The following is a 16,550-nucleotide window of genomic DNA, read 5'->3' on the forward strand; positions in this document are numbered from 1 at the left end:
CTTTTAATTTGTTGGGTATATACCTAGAATAGAACTGCTGGAATATATGGTAATCTCTTTAACTATTGAGGAACTGCCAAGCTGTTTTCTATAGCAGTTGCACCATTTTACATTTCTGCTAGCAGTGTATGAGCATTCCAGTTATTTCATATCTTTGCCAACACTTGTTAATTTATTGTATTTTTATAATAACCATCTTAATGGCTTTTGACAGTTTGATTATAATGTGTCTTGGTGTGGGTCTCTGAGTTTATCCTACTTATGGTTTGTTGAGCTCCTTGGATTGGTAGATTCACATCTTTCATTAGATTTGGGAATTTTTCAGCCATTATTTCTTCAGATAATCTTTTTGCCCCATTTTGTTTTTCTTCCAGGGGTCCCATAATCCATCTATTGATCTACTTTTTTGTGTCTCACAAGCCCCTTAGTCTCTGTTTACTTTTCTTCATTCTTTTTCTACTTTTCAGACTATAATTTCAGTTTTCCTGTCTTCAGGTTACCTGATTCTTCCTGCTCAAATCTGCTGTTGAACCCTTTTGTGATTTTTTTCCCATTTCAATTATTGTTTCTTCATGCTCTAGAATTCGGTTTCTTTTAATAATTTTTATCTCTATGCTGATGTTCTGATTTTGTTAATATGTTGTTTTCCTGATTTCTTTTACTTGTGTTCATCTATTCCTTAAGTTCTTCAAGCATGTTTAACACAGTTGTTTTAATGTCTTTGTCTAGTAATTCTGATGACTGGGCTTCCTCAGGGATGGATTTTGTCTATTTATTGTTAATTTTGATGTTGTAAAATCAAAGTACTACTTTATTATTTGACATAATATGAAAGCAGCTGCAGGTTTGTTATCTCAGGTCTGAGACAGTAGAAGAGTCAAAGGTGTCATGAATTCACCTGTTAACAACTGTATGGCTGGACATCAGCCAATTCTGGAGGAAGGTGAGTCTTAAGATGCTTGCTCTCAAAGTGCCTCTTGAAGTTCTTAGGGTTTAACATTTGTGTTCTATACAGTTCAGGTATATATTAAGGCAGCTTTGGCATCAGCCTTTTGGTCAGGTCCTTGTTTTTTCTTTTATCCATCTTGCTTTTTGTCAAAAAATTTTCATTTAGTCTTTCCTTTACAAAAAGATCAGTGCTTCTTGTGTTCTCTTTAAAAAGACTCAGTATCCCATTGTCATGGAGATACAGTTCTTTATGATCTTGTATAAGCTTTATGGTTGGGACTTTAACATCGAGATGTGCCTTTCTTTAATATTTCCAATACATAGTTACCAAATGTAATGCATTCCATATATCATAGCACGCACATAGCCTCTCCTGAGGTGTGATAACACAGAGCCCTCACCACCATTTCAGCAAGTTTCTCTGGTTGAGTACATCACATCCACTTTATCTTTGCCCTTATGCTTGCTGCTCTCTTTGTTTTCTGTGTGGCTTTGTGGTTTTCATAGCCTTCTCTGAGGGGGGTTAGAGGGAAGGTGGGGTCACACTATAATGCACACTTGCTATTTTCTCTTTCTCATCTTCCTCTTGCTAGTAACAACATGAATAGTCCCACCTACTCTTAACATTTTTTCAACCTTTAATTTTGAAATAATTTCAGACTTAAAAAACAGCAGTGTGAAAAATTCCTGTGCACACTTCACCCACATTCACCAATGTTAGCATCTTATGTAACCACAGTGCAATGATCAAAGTCAGGAAATTAATATCTGCACTCTAATGTAATTTCTGGCAAATGTTCAACTAACTAACGTCCCTTTTCTGACCCAGGATCCAATCCAGGACTGCATGTTTGCATTTGGTTTTCATGTTTCCCTTTCATTTGGAACCATTCTTCAGGTTTTCCTGTCTTTCAAAATCTTACCACTGTGGAAGAGTACCAGCAAGTTGTTTTCTAGAGCGCCCCTCATTTTGGGTTGGTTTCATGTTTCCTCTTGATTAAATTTAGTTTATGCAGGGGTTATTTTTGTGTGTGTGTGTTTTTGTTTTGTTTTTGCAAGAAAACCACCGAAATGACATTGTGCCCTTCTCAGTACATCATTTCAGAAGACACGTGATACCACTTTGTGCCACTCCTGGGGGTGTCGTCTATCATTTGCTTAAGAGACGTCCAGGTTTCTCAATTGTAAAGTTACTATTTTCCCTTAGTAATTAATAAGTGCCTTGTGAGGGGATACTTTGAGACTCTTACCTTGTTTCTCATAATTTTGCCCACTAATTTTAGCATGCATTGATCATTCTTGCTTGAAATGTTTATTTCTGTGATGTTTGGCAAATGGGGATTTCTACCTCTAGTCCTTCTGCATTTATTATTTGGAATTTTACTGTAAGGAAGAGCTTTCCCTTATCATGTGTCCATCTATCTATCCAACCATGTATGTAAATCAGTATGGACTTGGATTCTAAAGGTCATCATCTATTATCTTTATTTCTTTTGTTGCTCAAATTGTCCCTCAGTGGGACAACTAGAAACCCCTTCAGCTGGGTCTTGCTGTCCTTTTGACATGTCCCCATCATTTTTGGAGCACTTGCTTACTTGGTGGCACTATACGATTATCCAGGATCATTTTGTGTTTTTTTATACCCCAGCCCTAGAACCAGCCATTTCCCTAAGAACCCCTGATTCCTTTTATTGAGGAGTGGTATCTATTGGAATGGGCACTATCCCCTCACTGTTAGTACCTTCTACCTTCAAGCACTTGTCCGTGTGTTTTCTTTTGTATTAAAAAATAATATTTTCTCACTACCTTACTCTGATAGCTTTAAAATACAGTTTCTACCCTTATAGGACTCATCGTTAAGCAAAAATACATTTATCCAACATATTAAAACAATGTGATGAAGGAAGAAAACTAACTTATTGTAGACATAATGTGTATAAACCATTGTTTAATCATTTTGTCAGCTGCCTCTTGTCACAAAATTGCTGCAATAGCAAGCAGCCACAGAAACTCAGTTTGCGTTACTGGAGGCATTAATTCACACATTCGGGCGGTTAGCTCAGTGGCTCTACTGATTTCACTTGGGCTTCCTCATGTTGAAGCATTGGCTGGCTATCAGCTTATCTAGTTAGCATCTATGGCAGGGGTGGGCAAACTTTTTGATTCGAGGGCCACAATGGGTTCTTAAACTGGACCGGAGGGCCGGAACAAAAGCATGGATGGAGTGTTTGTGTGAACTAATAAAAATTCAAAGTAAACATCATTACATAAAAGGGTACTTTTTTTTTTTTTTAGTTTTTTTCATTTCAAACGGGCCGGATCGGACCCGCGGGCCGTAGTTTGCCCACGGCTGATCTATGGGATGGCTGGGGCAGCTCAGCTCTGCTACCAGTAAATGCATCCTTTGTTCCTCCAGCAGGCTAGCCCAAGCATGTTCTCTTGTTTACAGGAGAGCTGGACAGTAGTTAAAGTGGTAGAAACCAATTTTATTCAGGACTGTTGCAATCAGGGAAAAGACCTCGGTACAGAACTGGGCTCAACTCCAAATACACTGTGGGGAGGGGAATTTACAGCTAAGGAGCAGGGGAGGGGTGAACGGATGGAAAATTACATCAGCAGTGAGGGGATCTGGCTGACCTAACCTAACAGGATTCCTTGCTGAAGACAGGCTGGGTGACCAGATCAATCTCAAAGCCAGTGCCACATATTTTAGATTTTTATTATACAGCACCCCACTCCTGGTACCAATTTCTGTATCACTTCCTTATTGCCCATGCTGTTCCTTTTGTCTACAATGTCTTTTTTTTTAAATATATTTTATTGATTTTTTACAGAGGGGAAGGGAGAGAGAGAGAGAGCTAGAAACATCGATCAGCTGCCTCCTGCACATCTCCCAATACTGGGGATGTGCCCGCAACCCAGGTACATGCCCTTGACCGGAATCGAACCTGGGACCTTTCAGTCCGCAGGCCGACGCTCTATCCACTGAGCCAAACCGGTTTCGGCATACAATGTCTTTTCTCCATATCTCCTCCCCCTCCAGTAAACACTTTATCTTATCCTTCAAACACAACTCAAATTCACCCTCTGTGAAGTGTTCTGTTAGTGATTGTCCCTTCTCGATGTTCTCACAGAATTTTGTACGTAAAGCTGTCATTGTAAAGACATTATACGTCTTTACAGCTTGCTAGGTTGGGACCTCCTTCAGGGTAAAGATCTTATTTCCCCTTTCTTTGCAATCATGGGGTTAGCATTGTGTGTTTATTATACATGTTAATTGAACGAATGAGAGTGAACGAATCAGTGAAAATCACATGCAGAAAAAAGAGAAAATTTAGAAGCTGGAGACAGAGCTGGCTTTGCAGTTGGTTACTATGCAACTCTGGATGAGTAGATATTTTTCGGAAAATGGATGAAAGACTCAACGATGAAATGCAGATAGCCAAAGCCAAAGTACAGCAGGGAGGACTCACCTGCACATTTACCCGCTTGACAGAGTAATTACAGGACCTATAAGTTCTAGAGAATCAGGCAGGAAGTTCCCTGTGTGAGGGCAGGGACTGGGCCTTTTCAATGGGGACCTGCGGCTGTGCCCTCTGGAACAGGTGCTGCCTGATTTCCTTGGTCCTGGCCCCGTAGATGATGGGGTTGATCAGACACGGGAGCAGTAGGTAGAAGGCGCTGAGCAAGTTGTGCACGTCCTGGGAGGCAGTGCGGGCCACACGGTAGACGATGGATGAGGACATGGTCGAGGAGTAGATGGTGAAGATGACCAGCAGGTGGGAGCCACAGGTGTTCAGGGCCTTGGAACGTGCTCTGCCTGATGAAATTCGGAACGCAGCATGGATGATGCGGGCGTAGGAGGCTCCAAGCAGCAGCATGTCCAGGACTCTGTTGAAGATGCGGACAGTGAGCCCCACAGTCTTGTTTAGGGAGATGTCCCCACAGGAGAGCTTCATCAGGGCCATGTGCTCACAGGCAAAGTGGTGGATCACATCTGAGCGGCAGAAGTGTACCCGGGAGGCCAGGCCCACCACCGGAGCAACAATGCCTGTGCTCCTGGCAGCTGCCACCCCCACCAGGCAGGCCAGCAACTGGCCTGTCACTATCTCAGGGTAGCGGAGTGGGTAGCAGATGGCAACATAGCGGTCCAGGGCCATGACCAGGAGGATGTTGCAGTCAAAGACAATGAGGAAGTAGATGCAGAACATCTGGACCAGACAGCATGCCAGGGAGATGCGGTTGAAGCGGGTGGAGAAGCTGAACAGCATGGGGGGCACCACAGTGGTGGCGGCACAGATGTTGACAGTCAGGAGCAGGGCGATGAGCAGGTACATGGGCTGGTGCAGGCTCCGCTGGGCCGCTACGGTGTGGATAACCAGGGCATTGGCAGAGATGATCACCAGGTAGAGACTGAGGAAGGGCAGCACCAGGAGTGTGCGGGTCTCCTGCAGCCCCGGAAAGCCCATCAGGAGGAAGCTGGTGTAGGACAAGTTGGAGTTGCCATTGCCCCACGCTGACATCTTCCCTGGGGAGCAGGATGACTCTGGGAAGACAAGCGGGGCAGGAAGCCTGGGTTCTGTACCTTGGCCCCTACCAGGCCCTGCCCCAACTTTACCAGGCTTTGATCTCCATGAGCAGCCAATATTCTTAGGGGGAAAAATGAGAAATTAAGTGTCATAATTTAATGAGAAACGTTTCTTTCAACAAATCTTTGCCTGCATTTCAAATAAACCCCTCAGGGTAGATTTTGGATGTAGAATTGTTGAGTCATATGACATGAACATTTTTGAGAGTGCCAAGTAGATTTCCAAGAAAGTTGTATCAGTCTTGTCACTGAATCATCGGTGCTATTATTAAATTATTATAAATTAAAAAATTTATTTTAGTAATTTAATGGTTGAAAAACATCTCATTTTAATTTGCATGTTCTTCTTTGTGAATTTTCTCTTCATGTACTTTGCCCCTGTACTACTAGGGACTGTTTCTCTCAGCAATTTAAATATTAAAATCATTATCCATTGAAACAGATTTTCCAAATCTTGTTACTATTTTTATTTTGTTTATGATGTTATTAAGAGTAAAAGTTTTTTTTGGGGGGGGGGAGGAGACATATGTAATACTCTTTGTAATACTTTAAGCAAGAAAACAAAATTAAAAAAAAACAACAACCACAAACACACACACACAGAAAAGAGTAAAAGTTTTAACTTTATAAAATTAAATCTATTGATATTTTTTATTGTGGGTTCTTTTCTTTAAAAAAATTTTTTTTTATTGATTTCAGAGAGGAAGGGAGAGGGAAAGAGAGATAGAAAAATTGATGATGAGGATCACTGATACCGGAGACAGAGCCTGCAAGCTGGGCATGTGCCCTGACTGGGAATCGAACTGTGACCTCCTGGTTCATAGGTCAAAGCTGAACCACCGAGCCATAGAGGCCAGGCTAGTTCTTTTCTTGGTTTCAAGCTTAGCAATTCTTTCCTCATTCGAAGATCAAAAAGATAGTATATTATGTTTTGTTCTTCTTTAAAATATGGCCTAATTTTTTATGTTAAGTTTTGAGCCACATGTAATTCAATTTGATATGTGACATGAGGTGTAATCTAACTTGATATTCCCCCCCCCAAGTTGCTAAATAATTGTTTAAGTTCCATTTTCTCCACTGCTTTGTGTTACTATCTTTTTATTGTTGTTAATCCTCACCAGAGGATATATATTTCCCCCCCCATTGATTTTTTGAGAAAGTGGAAGGGGAGGTGGAGAGACAGAGAGAGAGAGAAACATTGATGTCAGAGACACATCAATTGGTTGCCTCCCACATGCACCCCAACTGGAACCGGGATCGAGGCTGCAACCGACATACGTGCCCTCTTCAGTCCTGGGGCCGATGCTCTAACCACTGAGAAACCGGCCAGGGCTGTGAGGTACTTTCACATAGTTTCCCCCCTTTTAATAGCCAGAGAGTCTCTATTAGGCAGATATCACAACTGAGTCTGGCATAAGAAGTCATCTTTTATTCATTCATTTATTCAACATATTTTTGAATTTATAATGTACCAGGCACTCTGCTAGGCACTGGGCTTCATAGATACTCAGTCCACTAGGGAGAACCGGAGTGGCATGGAGCCCCAGGATCGCTAACAGCTTCAGGGTCACGAAGGCTCCTCAGAGGAGAGGAGGTCTAGACAGAGCAGAAGTGGGTCAGCCAGAGGAAGGGAAGAGGGGGTGCAAGTGGTCTAATGGCATGAAGTTGGGAATTAATGGGGGTGGGTGGGATTAGAACGCTAAAGCCGAGATCCCTCTCACTGTCACCACACCTCAAGGGCTTGGTGCAAGTCCCATGGAAGAAAATGATAAGAAAAAACAAGATGAGAGAGTAGAAATGAGAGGATGAACTAAATGTTTGCCGATTTTCCACTCTTGCTGAGACTCAGTTTCCAAAAGGAGGCATATAGGTTAGGCGGAGAATAGGATTTCCTCCTGAGAAGGCCCGTGGCTGGGGAGACAGGGTCATCGGTATGGACTGGACTGGGGGGAGTGGCACGATGGTCCAGAGAGAGGGAATGGCAGATGGGGGTGGAGACCCAGTCGCCCTCCTTCCTGGTGCCTGCCCTGCTCATCCCCTTCTCCAGCCATCGCTCCCTGACAAGAACCTCTCTCCAGCCCCCTCCGCCCTCCTGGCTGAGCACCCCCAACCCAGAACTCATACTCACAGTCAGGCAGGAGCAGAGAGAACAAGAGGGGCTCCCTCAGTGCAGTTAAATGCACCCCTACTCCTCCCCCGGGAGCCCAGGCTCCGGATGAGCCAATGGGCAGTGCCCGTGTCTGCTCCTCGGTCTCCTGAGACATCCACAGGACAGCCTGGAGTCCAGGCTCCTGACGTCCGGGCCAGGCCTTCCCACTGGTCTGGGCTGTGTGAGGTCTCTGGTCTGGAGTTAAAGGGGAACAACTCAACACAAATGGATATTCAGACCTCACATCCTAAGCTCAGGCTGTAGCCCACCCGGGGGTGGCTCTGCCAAAGCAGGGTCAGGGCGTGGAGTGCAAGGTGTTGGTCGGTCCAGCAGGCAGGCTCCAGATGTCAGGAAAGGAATAAAACGTTCTAAGGAAGTGAAGCTTTTATTGAGCATCTACTATGGGGGAATTTTTGAAGGATCAGTGGTACTCATATAATGTTTATGGGAGAAAGGGGGATCTAGAAGCAGGAGAATGAGGTTATATGAGGGCCTGTTGAAGTGAGGATCTTATCACCCCATTTTAGAGGTGGGCCCTCTCGGGTTGCAGTGGTTCTCAACCTTCTGGCCCTTTAAATACAGTTCCTCATGTTGTGACCCAACCATAAAATTATTTTTTTTTGCTATTTTTGTTGCTATTTCATAACTGTAATGTTGCTACTGTTATGAATCATAATGTAAATATCTGATATGCAGGATGGTCTTAGGCGACCCCTGTGAAAGGATCGTTCGACTGCCAAAGGGGTCACGACCCACAGGTTGAGAACCGCTGGGTTAGAGACTTTAGGTGACTTGTCCTAGGTCACTCAGCGGATCTGTGGCAATGCTGGGATGGGACATCTGATCCAAATCTGGCTCTCCCCACTTCACCCCGGTCTCTGGTCACTGCTCGGCCTGGCAGAGGAGCCTGTGGAGATCAGGGAAGGCTTCATGGAGGAAGGGACATTTGAGCCAGGCTTGGGAGGTCGAGAAAGAGACACAGAGGCAGAGGAGGAGGGGGAGCTGAGGCTGGGGCTTGACATGAGGGGCAGGAATGGGGATGATGGTGAGCATGGGGCTGCATGGTTGGTCCTGAAGCCTTGGAGGGGGGAACCAATAAAGTTTGTGTGATTAGGAGCCCAGGACACCCCACCCACCCAGACATCTGTGTGGGCTTGTGTCAGCCCTGCTGGGTTGAGGTGGCAGCAGGTAGCCAGTGGACAGCCAGGCTGGAGGGTCTCAGAGGCATCTGGAACTTTTCACACCCTGCTCACTCCGCAAGCTCAGGTGTGAGGTGTGCCAAGTGGGGGCGGGGGGGGTACTTCCTTACCTGAGCTGAGCGTATCTCATGTGCCCCCTAACTCCCTGGGCCCCAGGCAGCCCTGGCAACACTGCCTTTCTCACTGGGCCCTTAACGCCTCCATTTGTCCACGACCCTCCTGCAGGGTGGGGCCTGGGCCTGGAGGCAGAAGCCCAGGCAGGGGTGGACCCCGGGGACCACACGGCTCTTGCTGGACACGCGTTTGGTCTGCTCACACCGTGGCCAAGGCAGACCTCTGAGAACTGTTTGCTTGCTGTTCTTAAGCCCCCGTCTCAGTTTCCTAGGGCTGCCAGACACACTACCACGAACTGGGTGCTTAAACAACGGAAATGTATTGTCTCACGGTTCTGGAATCCAGGCACCAGCAGGGTCTTGCTCCCTCCTAAGACTCTGAGAGCACCCACCTTGCACCTTCCAGCTCCCAATTTCTGCTTCTGTCTTCACATGCTTTTTCTTCTGTCTCTTACAAATTCCGTTGTCATTGGATTTAGGGCCCACCTGGCAATCTGGGATAATCTCATATGAAGATCCTTAATTAACTACATTTACAAAGACCCTTTTCCCCAAATAGGATCTAGGGGTTAGGACCCAGACATACCTTTTTGGGAGCCACCATTCAACCCGCTACAGCCTCCATATGTGATGTTCAGAAGAATGAGAGAGGGACAGTGAGGGTGGCCGTGGAGCAGAGGGGTGGGGGAGGGGAGGGTGTGTGTGTGACATTGTGATGGGGGAGGCAAGGGGCTGCCCTCAGGAGCCCATCTGGTCTACGGCATAAAGTCCTTGGCTCCAGGGTTCACCCAGAAGGATGGAAACTCAGCCCTGCATGTGGGCAGGACTAAGCCAGAAAGGCTTCCTGGGGAGGAGAGCGTCCAGCCTGAGAGAAGAGACCAGCTGAGGGGGCAGAGTTAGCAGCACAGGCTGAGGAGTTTGCACTCCAGGGTCCTTTTCACACCTGGAACTCCCAGCAGTGCCTTCCCGCAGGTCCAGGGCATCCCAAGGCAGGGAGCCCCCTCCCCACCCCCAACACTGGGACACCATCCTGAAGGGGCAGCTTTCAGCGACAGGGTGAGCTGTGTCAGCACAGAGAGGAGGGAGTCTGAGGGCCTTGGGGACGCCTCTGAGGCCTGCAGGCCGTCACCAGGACTCCCCACCAGGGAGGAGAGATGTGAGGCGGGCACACGCATCTCAAATGCAACATGGTCACCGCTGGCCGCACCGCCGGCCCATCCGCCTACACCTATCAGTTCCTCACTCAATGCCCTTTCTCAGGAAGCCCAGCCCATGGCCTGAGCCAGCTTACAGGGCATCACCCTGCTCGTCCCTCTCCCTCACACCCCTCATCTCATCTGGCACCAAGTCCTGCCAATCCTACTTCCAAAGGAGTCTCGGTCCAGGTCCTGAACCTTAGTCCCGGGTCTCCTCTAGGCCTCATGCCGGGCACAGCCCCACCTCTCCCTCTGCTGCCGGAGGATCCTCTGGGAAAGCAGACCTGACCTCGTCTCGCCCAGTAAAACCCCACCCACCCCACTGCCAACCAGGAAAGGCCAGCTCTTATCCCCGTCCCTGTTATGGGTTCAATCAGCGAGATAGACCACCGACTCAAAATTTAAATTTTTAAGAGCCTTTATTAAGCTGGCCAGCTGCGTACAGCCACGTCCCTCCCGTAGGAGCATCACAGCTTGCAGTGCCGACCGAGAGTACAGCAAAGCCTTTTATCTGCAATACTACAAAGTATTTCCAAAAAAAACGAAAAAAACAACTGCAAAGTGGTTTATTAGCTGTTTCTGATACTGGCAGGGTAAAAGTTCATATAAAGTTTACAAGTACAAATGGGAGGAAAGCAAGGTCACACCTGGCTGGGTTTAATCATAACACATTGCTTTTCTAGCGAGATAATTAGCAATTTTTCTCTCCCATGGTCCCTGCCCCTCAGTAATTCTTCTCTGCCAGGCCCCTGCCCCTAGCACATTCCCTACTGGTCTTATGCCCGAATCAAATCTTTGATTCAGCGTCCTCCTTTAAGATTCTGGAGTTACATTTTATTTACCACGGTGGGCCCAGGGAAATGAATTTAAATCCTAAGCAAAGCCACAAGCAGAACTTCCCTCTCTATGGAAGAGCCAGCCCTTTGTGTGCTTGCTGGCGGCGGCCTTGAAAACTACACAGCTCCATCCAATCAAAAATGTACCTGGCATGGCATTGGGTGTATCTAGTCTCTGGCCTACAGGGCCAGACAGCTAAGTCTATTTCCCCCATTATTCAAGCAGGCTAGAAAGCAAAGTTACTTTTTCAGAATTAGATAGAGGCCGTCCAAAGAACAGCAGAGAACTCCAAACAGTAGTCCTACAGAATAGGGGTTTTCCTTCACATCCCCTCCCTGAGGGGCAGCTGCCCTCCAGCAAGGCCAAGCTGCTTGCACTCTGCCATCCACTCCTCTGTCCAGCCTGTCTTTCCTCCCTTCCCTCAGCGACCCTGGCTGCCGCCTGGGCTTGCTCTGGGGCCTCAGGTGCCACCTGCTGTCGGAAGCCCTCTCTGACCATTCTTGCCCCAGCGGCGCTGAGTTGCTGCAGTGTGAGGAGTTTCGGAGCCCAGATTTCACATTGTGTCCCATGTGGAGGGCACCTGGGCAGCCCCACTGGCCCGGGCACCTGGTAGCCTCCCACCCCCATCCCAGGGCTCCCGGGTGGTCCACTTATCCGCCGCCTCTCCTCCCTTTCCTCCTTCTTGGCCCTCATGGCACCCTGCCCTAAACTCTCCTTCCTGGTTTCTCTCCCGGTCAAGGAGGTCAGGATCCTCTGCATCAAAATCTGCTCTCTCATGAGATCCGAAGCGCCCTCACACTGACTCGAAAAGCCTGCCTCCCCTCAGGTCCGGGGCTGCCCCATAAGCAAGTTGTTTGGCTCTGGGGGCTGTGTGGTCCCTGCGCGAAGCTTTTGTGGCAGCCTGTCCTTTCTTGTTCATTATCTGGGCCGGGCCTAGTCCAGGATCTGTGGACTGAGCGCTCTGGCTGCAGGGCTGACCTTCCTTTCTCTGCATCCCTAGGCCTCTGGACCCGGCCAGGTGCAGCCTGCATTGCCCACATCAGCCACAAGGTGACACCCAAGCACCACTTCGGGCAGAGGCTGCCTGGGGTCAGGCCTGTGCTGGAGCGACTGTGCCTGGGGAAAGGGGCAGCCTGTGCCTAGCTTGGCTGCTTAGTTTGAGACTCCTCAACCGTGGACATTCCTGGTGTGGCCCCCACTCCCTCTCGGACTGTGAGCCTGAGTCAGTCAGACATGCTGGTGTCAGGGCAAGAGACCCGGCTCTGTGTGGTCCTGGCAAGTTGCTTCCTCTCTTTGAGCCTCAGTGTGCTCTTCTGAAAAGTGGGCATGACAACACCAGCCCCACTTTCATTCACTCATTCAGTCAGCACATGTTACTGAGCACCAGCTGGCTAGGTGTAGTACACAGCTGTGAACAAACAAAGCCTCATAGGGACGTTGTGAGGATCAAACGAGGTAACATCTGTACCTTATTTAGCAGTTTGTAACGCAGTCTATAAATATTAGACTCTCTCTCCAATAGTCACAACAATCCTATGTGGTTGGACTATTACCCCAATTGTATGGATGACGAAACAGGTAAAGGCCACACCCTGGCCCAAGGCCAGGCCGCCAGGAGGCGGCAGAGCTGGGACTTGAACTTGGGCTGATTCTACTCCCCATTGCTGCTGTTCCCACACTTAACTCCTGCGTGTCTCCTCTGAGCCCCCTCCAAATCTTCCCCAGAGGATCTTGGACCAACCTGGTTCACTTCCTCAGACCCCTTCCAGACCCTCAGCCTCTGCCCTCCCCGGAGTCCCCGATTCCTCCTGCAGGTGTGGGATTCTCTGGCCAGGTGGTTACCAATGATTCAGGGGCCCTAAGAAGGTCCCAGACCCAGCTCCCTTCTGCCACCACCTTCAGTCAGGCCTCCCAGGGAACAGAGGCCAGAGCTAGCTGGCCCCGGCCCCATAATGATCGCCCATCACTACTGAGCTCAGACCATCTCGAAGGGGCAGAGACTTTCTCTCTCAGAGAGATTGTGGGGCCCCATCTGATTGGAAGGGGGCTGTGGCCTTGAAGCTGTGTGTCTATAGCAAGCTCTCTGTTTCGGCACAGGCTGTGGGTTTATTCAGGGTGGTGGCGGGCGGGGGCCGGGGGAGAAGCAAGCCAAAGAGAGAGGGTCCTGGAGCTCACAGTTTACAGGTCTCAGCAGGGAGAGGTGGGAGGCATGTACCCCCACTCCCTCCGCATGCCCCTGGGCGTGTGTCCTTTCTGCATGTATTTCGAGCATCTCCCGTCTTCTTACTGACTCCCGGTTGTGAGTTCCCTGGGAAGAGGTAGGGCCTGCGTCTCGTCTCGCGCTGGCCGGAGTGTGCTCCCCAGCGTGTGTCAGTGAGGCTGCAGTGAGTGACTGAGCTGGGAGGCTGAGCAAGGCTGTGGAGCATTCCCGGGGCTTGGCCACCACCAGCTGGGTGACCTTGGCAATGACCTGCAGCCCCAGATTCTCAGCTTCCGTGTCTGTGACATGGAGGGATGTTTCTGATGGCTCTGGAATAGCAGACCACACTTGCCTGCCTTGTCACATGTGGTTCTCGCCGTCACCCTGCGGGGCAGATATTGCTCTAGTATTTAACCAACTATCCACCTGGGCTTGGAGGGCTTGGGGCATCTCAGATGGACCCTGCCCTGTCCTTCCTCCCACTGCTCAGAAGGGCTTCTAACCAACACGGGAAACTCCAGGGCCTGCTACGGATCCTGGCATGGGCTCGGGAGCCAACGTATTTTTTGAATTGCTGGCTCCAAATCCTGTGCTTTTTTGTCCCACAAGCTGTAAGAGTGTATTAACCACAGTCATTTAGCAAACGTTTGCTCTGAGCCAGGACTAGGGTAGGCATTTTATTTTTTATTTACTTATTTAAAAAAATTTTTTTCTGTTGATTTCAGAGAGGAAGGGAGAGAGAGATAGAAACATCAATGATGAGAGAGAATCATTGATCAGCTACCTACTGGGTATTGAGCCACAACACAGGCATGTGCCCTTGACCGGAATCAAACCCGGGACTCTTCGGTCCGCAGGCCAACACTCTATCCACTGAGCCAAACCAGCTAGGGCTAGGGTAGGCATTTTAGATACACTGTGTTTAACCTCACAACCTCAGGAAATGGATATGATAACATCCCCAGTTCACAGATGAAGAAACAGACTCATCGAAGTTAAATAATATGCATGACTCAACACAGCTAGTTAAGTGTCAGGGTTGGAGCCCAAATCAGTCTCATGTCAAAGCTAATATTCTCTGCAGGGAAAGGTGGTAGGAGGTGGATGAGCTTCGGGCCTCTGCGCCTCAGTTTCCTCATCAATGAAGTGGGGGTAGGGGCTGTCCCTCTTGGGGCTTCTCTGAAGAGTAAACGGGCTGATGCAGAGAAGACGCTGAGGTCTGAAGGGATAATCATTTGTTTATCCTTTATCGCCATCATCATCTTTGCATCATCCTCCCTCCTGTGGCTGCTGTGAGTGGGAAATGTGCTAAAAGGGGGGGCGGGGGAGGCCCTGTGAACTTCCCTGGACGCCCATGGTCAGGACTTTTCCCCTTCAGGGATGTGGTGCTCGGCCCAGGAACGCCCAGGCCCTGTTCCCTGGGTGTGGAGGGGCTGCTGTCCCAGCAGGTGTCCCGGGATGGGGTGGGGAGCGGAGGGTAGAGCTGGGCCTCCTTCTGCAGGTTGAGGGCACTGGCAGGCTCTGGGGAGCTGAGAGGTGCCTCAGACCTCAGCTGTGGCTGAGGGTTACGCCAGCCCCAGCGGGGACAGCAGCGTGTGGCTGGTGCCCCTGGGCTTGGGCAATGCGGAGAAACCTGGGCGCTGATGGAGAAACATCGGTGCCCCCAGGGCTGGGGAAATGAGGGCCCCTGCGGAGAAAGTTGTGGCCGCGTGGGAGGAAGTTTGGAGGCTCAAACTTTTCTCACTCTGAGCTCATCCCCGAGGCCGGCTGAGTGATTTGCCACCAATTAGGCCGTAATGAGCTGGACCTCAGTGGCTCTGAGGCTCCCGGGGGGGGACGAGGGCTCAGCAGGACACCTGGGGCCCAATTACAGAGCCCGGGCCTGGCACGGGGTCCAGCTGCGCCCGAGCCCGCGGAGAGCCGCCGGCCCCAGGTGCCCACTTGGCTCGCCCGGCCAAACTTTTAATGAGTGGAAATGGCGACTTCTCTCCCCGACTGTGGCCCAGGCGTGCCATCTGGGTCCTGTTAGCTCCCGCCTTAAAGGGCCAGAGCACCTTTTAGCCTATGATTTGCTATAGTTTCAGTTAATCAGCCAACAACAGACAGGTCATGTGGGGTCTAGACACTGACCCACCGTGTGACCCCGGGCCTTCTTTCTCAGGGCCGACAATCACAGGGTTGGGGGGAGGCCCAGGTGAGGTGATGCCCACTGCAAAGTGCCGGCTGCTTGTGAATGGTCATGGTTGCCCTTAATTATTGTGTCACCCTAGCCTAGCTGGGGCCTGGCCCCTGGCCCCTACTCTCAGCTGAACTAGAGCCAGCTCTGACTGGGGTGCTCCCAGAGGCAGCAGTGGGGCCCCTCCCTGCTCTGCTGGCCCCTGGCTGGCCCTACCTGTTTCTAGGTCTTTCTTGGCCCAACCTCCCTTTCCCCCCCTCCCCACCTCCTAGGTCTGCGGGCAGGCACCACCAAGACTGCCAGAGCCCTGCTATTATCAAGTCCAATCCTTACTTCACAGATGGGGAAACGGAGGCCTGGGAGGAGCAGACCCTGAACCCGGATCCCCTCCTTTTCTGGAACTTAGTAACAATAAACTTTTGTGCACACGTAGGGCTCTTAGGATCTTTTGGCCTCAGTAACCCTGCGAGGGTAGGGAGGTGGCCATCTGTTCACCTCGTTTACGTTGGCGAGGCTGGCAGACTCCAAGGCCAGCGGGCTGGGTTCAGATGCCGTATCCCTGTGCCTCAGTTTCCTCAAATGGCACTTACCTCATAACAGTAGTACCTGCCTTATATATTTGTTGCATTAAATGAGTTAGAATCCCCCTGATCGGTTTAGCTCAGTGGATAGAGCGTCGGCCTGCGGACTGAGGGGTCCCGGGTTCGGTTCTGGTCAAGGGCATGTACCTTGGTTGTGGGCACATCCCCAGTGGGGGGTGTGCAGGAGGCAGCTGATCGATGTTTCTCTCTCATCGATGTTTCTAACTCTCTATCCCTCTCCCTTCCTCTCTGGAAAAAATCAATAAAATATATTTTTAAAAAATGAGTTAGAATCCATGTAAAATGTTTGGAACAACTGGGTATAGTCCACAGTGGACTCTGCATATTAATATTAGCTGTATTTCTTGTTCTCATTCTATCATCTATTCAGCAAACATGAACTGGGCTCCCACTATGTGTGAGCTTGGTGTGCTAGGCCCTGGGGATAGAGCAGCGAACAAGACCCACCTTTGGAGCTCCATGTTGTGGGGGAGACAGACACACATAGTCATGATTTCAAGACGGGGGAGGGGGGGGTGTGGCAGGCTGAGGGGGGGATAAAC

The 16,550-nt window shown here is 49.5% G+C and overlaps 1 protein-coding gene across 1 annotated transcript; it reads right to left on the minus strand.

Moving 5' to 3' along the window:
• Positions 1-4,475: 4,475 nt before the first annotated feature.
• LOC102250834 (olfactory receptor 52K1) lies at positions 4,476-5,471 on the minus strand. The gene has a single exon (XM_005867172.1). It carries the CDS (start codon positions 5,469-5,471, stop codon positions 4,476-4,478), a length of 996 nt encoding a protein of 331 aa, XP_005867234.1.
• Between the last annotated feature and the right edge of the window lie 11,079 nt (positions 5,472-16,550).

This window comes from Myotis brandtii, unplaced genomic scaffold, assembly GCF_000412655.1.
Source record: "Myotis brandtii unplaced genomic scaffold, ASM41265v1 scaffold244, whole genome shotgun sequence".
Classification (NCBI taxonomy): domain Eukaryota; kingdom Metazoa; phylum Chordata; class Mammalia; order Chiroptera; family Vespertilionidae; genus Myotis; species Myotis brandtii.